This window comes from Trichomycterus rosablanca, chromosome 12 (genome assembly GCF_030014385.1).
Source record: "Trichomycterus rosablanca isolate fTriRos1 chromosome 12, fTriRos1.hap1, whole genome shotgun sequence".
In the NCBI taxonomy this organism is placed as follows: domain Eukaryota; kingdom Metazoa; phylum Chordata; class Actinopteri; order Siluriformes; family Trichomycteridae; genus Trichomycterus; species Trichomycterus rosablanca.
Window position 1 is genome coordinate 37600588 of NC_085999.1, and position 6000 is coordinate 37606587.

The window sequence follows — 6000 nt, forward strand, 5'->3', positions numbered from 1 at the left end:
GATAAAATGGACAGTGAGTGTAGAAACAAGGAGGTGGTTTTAATGTTATGGCTGATCGGTGTAATGTCCCAGTCATACAAAAACATACCATGATATACCGTGATACCAAGGTCCAGCCCTATTCTCAATATGGGTTTTCGTTTTCTAAATATGTGGACGGCGTCAAAACAAAGCGTTGTGTAAGACCCTAATCCTCTTTAACTTTCCACATGAAGATTTATACCTGCGATGCTATTTCAACACTTGGCCAGATCCACTCTGCACAAAGGGAACGAGACACACGAGTGAACTTTCTTTCTTTCTTTTAAACACACCGACTGTCCTCAGGTTGCACCACACTAACCACTAAAACAGAGGACAGGCAAAATCTGGTTAAGTGTATTTAGTCCCAATCTGTCCTGTGTTCGGCCGCTGGCTGTCTGAGTAAAGCTTTTAGATTACGTAAGAGGATGGAATGCACAAAAGAAACCTGGGTAATGCAGCTTACGCTAACACCACGCTAATCCCAACCTGCTCGTTTTGTACCTGTCCTGCTGTCAAAGGGAGCTAAAAAATACAAGATCATAAAAAAAAATACTACTGATTTACAAAGCATCGCATACACCGACCAGGCATAACATTATGAGCACTGACAGGTGAAGTGAATAACACGATCTCTTCATCACGGTACCTGTTAGTGGGGGGGGGATATATTACACAGCAAGTGAACATTTTATCCTCAAAGTTGATGTTAGAAGCAGGACAAATGGACAAGCGTGAGGATTTAAGGGCCAAACTGTGATGAGACGAGCTGCTGTAGCTCAAACCGGTGAAGAAGTTCATGCTGGTTCTGATAGAAAGGTGTCAGAATACACAGAGCATCACAGTTACAGGGCTGTTTCGGCAGCAAAAAAGGGACCAACACAATATTAGGAAGGTGGTCATAATGTTATGCCTGATCTGTGTATTTACTTCAATATTTTATAATCATTTACACTTAGGGTCAATTACCCACGAGCCACCGTGTTGCCCCACCCTCCTGTTCTTATCTGGGCTTGGGACCAGCACTGAGAGTGCACTGACAAACACACCTCCCGATGGCTAGGTTGTTTCGGCCACCCTCCTCCCCCTTTCTGGGACATAATCAGCCGATCATGTCAGTGCAGTGTAGATGCCCACTCGGCTGATAGTACTGCTGAGGTTCGAATCCTGGATCCACAGATCTCAGCAGTAGTGGGCTAGCGTACTTTACCGCTGCACCACCTTTTAGTCAACCCTATACGAGGGATCTTCAAAAAGTTTCCTCACTTTTATATTGTGGTTATAAGCGGTGAGGGTGTAATAGGAGGGGTAATCGGTCGTGTCTGAGAGACTGAGAGACGCTTATAGTCCAGATTTAGCTCCAACTGATTTCCACCTTTTTGGACGCTCAAAGAAGCTTTAAGGGGAAGAAGATTTAAATGTGATGATGATGTGAAAGCAGCGCTGCATCAGTGGCTACGAGCTCAACCAAAAACAGTTTTTGCTGACGGCATTAAAAAGTCGGTACGACGCTGGAAAAATGCATCGGAAGGAAACTGTGTTTATTTGTTTTTGAAATTCTTAATAAATAGAGTCAACAGTAAAATACACTAGCACACCAGAGCTGGGATTTCAAATACATCGTATCGAATCTCAGCTCTGCCATCCGGCTGGGCTGGGCGGCTATATAAGCAACGTTTGGCTGTTGTTCATACAAGGTTAGGGAGCCGGATGGGGACCTCATAACTTATGCAATTACGACCTCTGCTGGCTGGTTGATGGCGTCTGCACAGAGTCGAGGAACAATGCTGATCAGGGTGTGTCTCTCCGTGCACAGGGCTGATCCGTAAATGAACTCGGCTAGGGCAGGTGAAAAAATGCAGTCGGCTACTGCACACGTGTCGGAGGGGGCGTGTGTCAGTTTGCTCTCCTCAATCAGGGGCGGGGATCAGCACCAGTAGAGAGGAAGCATAACGCAATTGGGTAAAAATTGGATGAGCTAAGAATTGGGAGAAAATGCATAAAAAAATAAAATAGAGTAAAAAAAAGTGTGGACACTTTTTGAAGAACCCTAGTATTTATATAGGAAAAGTTGGCTGTGAAAGGTCAGACCTGATTCTCTGTTGAAGGATGCCCAAATTAAATAAGTAAAAGCGACTAAACTCGGCTGCGTGAGCATTTCCAAAGCTGACAAAGCGAAATTCTTCAAACATTTTACGTTTTCTTTTTTCCTGCATTGATCTTCTGTTGTGTTGTACAGAAAGCTTCTTGTCTTCTAAAGATTTCTTTTCAGAGATGAAGTCGTAAATTCCGCGCTGCTATAAGAAATATGTTTCTCCACTTCAGTGCTGTGAGCTGCTTTCAATCAGACGAGGACCTGAAATCTTCTGTTCTTCTTCAGAGTAAATCTCAGAACAGGCAGGACTACAATAATAAAACGGGCGGTAATTATTTCACCCGGGATCGTTTTAGTTCATTTCAGGATTTTCGTCAAGGCGAACGTGAAAGAAAAACATTTTTGTCCTGAATTTCTCCATGACGACAAAGAAGGAAAATAAAACGATGCTCAGAATCACGGTGCGGCACGGTGGCTAAGTGGGTAGCACTGTCACCACACAGCAAGAAGGTCCTGGGTTCGATCCCCAGGTGAAGTGGTCTGGGTCTTTTCTGTGTGGAGTTTGAATGTTCTTCTCGTGTCTGTGTGGGTTTCCTTATGCACCTAATGTGCCAGACCTAACATGAATGGATGAATGGGTATAAAGCATGCTAAGGCAACACAAGGACATTAAATACCACCACCAGTGAACATGCACTTTGTTCTACTGGGCATTTCTTGGAGATGCCAGTTTCAGCGCCAACTTTTGCAATAACTGCTTGTAGGTTTGAGTTCAGCTTGCAAAACAAAAGCTTCAGGGAAAAGCTGCAGACTTTACTAAGTTTCTTTGACGACAGACATTTACAAAACACTGGGTGGGTAGCACTGACGCCTCACGGCAAGAAGGTCCAGGGTTCGATTCCCAGGTGGGGCGGTCCGGGTCCTTTCTGTGTGGAGTTTGCACGTTCTCCCTCGTGTCTGTGTGGGTTTCCTCCGGGAGCTCCGGTTTCCTCCCACAAGTCCAAAAACGAGCAGTCAGGCTAACTGGAGATACTGGAAATTGCCCTGTGTGTGTGTGTGTGTGTGTGTGTGTGTTTTCAGATTTTAATGTCCTTGTGTTGCCTTAGCATGCTTTTGGCATTCATTTATTTATTCATTCATTCATTCATGGTAGGTCTGACACACAAAGCAGCACAAAGTAACACATTCACTTACTTGCACCTAGTGGCAGGTTCAAGCTGCAAATACACCTTCTGCATGTTGGAAATTGCCCTAACTGTGAAAGTGTGTATCAGTGTGTGTGTGTGTGTGTTTTTGTGTCTGTGTGTGTCCTGTAATGGACTGGCGACCTGTCCGGAGTGTTTCTGACTTTTACTCAATAAATCAGACCCACTGCGACCCTGACCAGGATAAAGCCGCGGTAAAACAGACGATGACTGATTTCCTATAAATAAACATGTTCCTGAAAGCAGCTTATGATAGAGATCCTCTAATGCTGGTGGTGATGTGGAATAAACCAGTTAGACATGAAAAGTCAATAAATATTACTTTATAGGGAGTTCTAATAATCCAGGACACGACACTGTCAACCATCCCTTGTAGCAACCAACCAACCCCATTCTCCCCTAAATTTCACATCACACCCACCGTGTATTGATGCCATGATCAGGTCATCTGAATTTACAACATTTAGCATTGCTATCTTAATCTATTTTTCTGGTCATTCAATCTTAAGAACACCAACTAATTACGGAGCATCACACATCCACCTCATTCTAGCTGCTGCCAATCCAACCACTGGGATGTTTTTGTAAAATGAAATCACAGAACCAAAAGGAACCCCATGTGAACAGTGTGGGAAATGTCTGTCTGTCTGTCTGTCTGTCTATCTATCTATCTATCTATCTATCTATCTATCTATCTATCTATCTATCTATCTGTCTATCTGTCTATCTATCTGTCTGTCTGTCTGTCTATAGGGGTTTGTTAATAAGCGATGAGCCGAGTCACATGTACACAAGAAAAAGGTGTACGTCCCAGATATAAATTTATCCTGTTTGTTTGTTTTTATCTCAATACCAGCTGGTGTTTTATATAGATTAAAAGGATCCCTGCACAGCTGCATTACATAATATCGCTCTTATTTAGAGCTGCACAGGGTCCAGAGTTCGGCTGCCAGGTTATAACGAAGCAATTAGCTTCAGCGAGCAACTTTTACGACGGTCAACGGGTTCACAGACGCATAAATTCAAGCCGGGCTGCTCTAGGATACTGAGTGTACAGAGGCAAGCACCAAAAAAACCACCATTCTTCAAAATAAAAATGTAGATTTACTTTTTATACACACTATATGACCAAAAGTATTTGGACACCTGACCATGAGCTTGTTGGACATCACATTTTTAAAAACACATGGTATTAAAATAGGGTGAGAACAGCCACTCTCCTGAGAAGGCTTCTCATAAGACTTTGAACTATGTCTGTCAGAATTTGTGCCCATTTAGTCAAGAGAGCATTTGCATGGCTGGACGCTGATGTTGGTCAGTAAAGCCTTAGTTGATGTTCTAGTTCATCCCAAAGCTGTTGATTGGGGCTGAGCTCAGGGCTCTGTGCAGGACACTTGAGTTTGTTTGTTTTTTTGCTCATGCTTGCTCATGCTGGAACAGGAAAGGGCCTTCCCTAAACTGTTGCTGCAAAGTCGGAACCATATCATGTTCTTTATATGATTGATTCATTACACCTGTTAGCAATGAACTCAAAAATTAGAAGGGGCATCCCAATACTTTTGGTGTGTCATGAATTGGCTATTTAAATATAGTTTACACTGTCCACAGTCAAACAAGCTTTACAGTACGATATCCAGCAACAAGTGTTGCCTGATGGGTCCTGAGCTTGTTTGGAAAGATCAGAGTGGGTCATAACATTATTATTATCGTTTTATTATAATTTTTATTATTATAATTTTTTTTTATTGTATTATTGTTATTATTAAAATAATAATAATAATAATAATTATGATGATAATAATAATAAATAATAATAATAACAATAATAATAATAATAGTAATAATAATAACAATAATAACAATAATAATAATATAATAATAATAGGGCCAGTGATAGCTCAGTGGTTAAGGTACTGGACTAGTAAACAGAAGGTTGCCGGTTCAAGCCCCGCCACCACCAAGTTGCCACTGTTGGGTCCCTGAGCAAGGCCCTTAACCCTCAATTGCTCATCGTGTTCCGCTCATTGTGTGTAAGTCACTTTGGATAAAAGTGTCTGCTAAATGCTGAAAATGTAAATGTAATAATAATAACAATAATAACAATAATAATAATAACAACAACAACAACAACAACAACAATAATAATAATAGTAATAATAATAATAATAGTAATAATAATAATAATAATAATATTAATAATAATAGTAATAATAATAATAATAACAATAATAATAATAATAATAGTAATAATAATAGTAATAATAATAATAACAATAATAATAATAATAATAGTAATAATAATAATAATAACAATAATAATTATAACAATAATAATAATAACTATAATAATTATAATAGTAATAATAATAATAATATAATAATAATAACAAATAATAATAATAATAATAAATAATAATAATAAATATGTATAATAATACTAATGGTAATAATAATAATGCTTTATAAGCTGTTAAATACACAGATGTAGGAGTGGTTACCTGTGATGAGGGAGGTGAGGGTCACCGCCAGCAGCAGTGTGGTGGTGGTCAACCTGAGAAGCAGATGATCCATGTGCTGGACCTACATCCGCTCTTCTGGCTCATACACACCTCACACACACACACTAACAGCAGCGGTCCGTCAGATCCTGACCTGCTCTGTACAGCGGTGGGGGCATTG

At 40.3% G+C, this 6000-nt stretch overlaps 1 protein-coding gene across 1 annotated transcript in view; it reads right to left on the minus strand.

Annotated features, from left to right (window-relative positions):
- LOC134324443 (activin receptor type-1C) overlaps positions 1-6000 on the minus strand; it is a 31403-nt gene extending 25403 nt beyond the window's left edge. The window contains exon 1 of the mRNA XM_063006293.1: positions 5820-6000. Within this exon, the coding sequence (XP_062862363.1) occupies positions 5820-5892 (73 nt within the window). The 5' untranslated portion in view covers positions 5893-6000. The remainder of the gene's footprint in view (positions 1-5819) is intronic.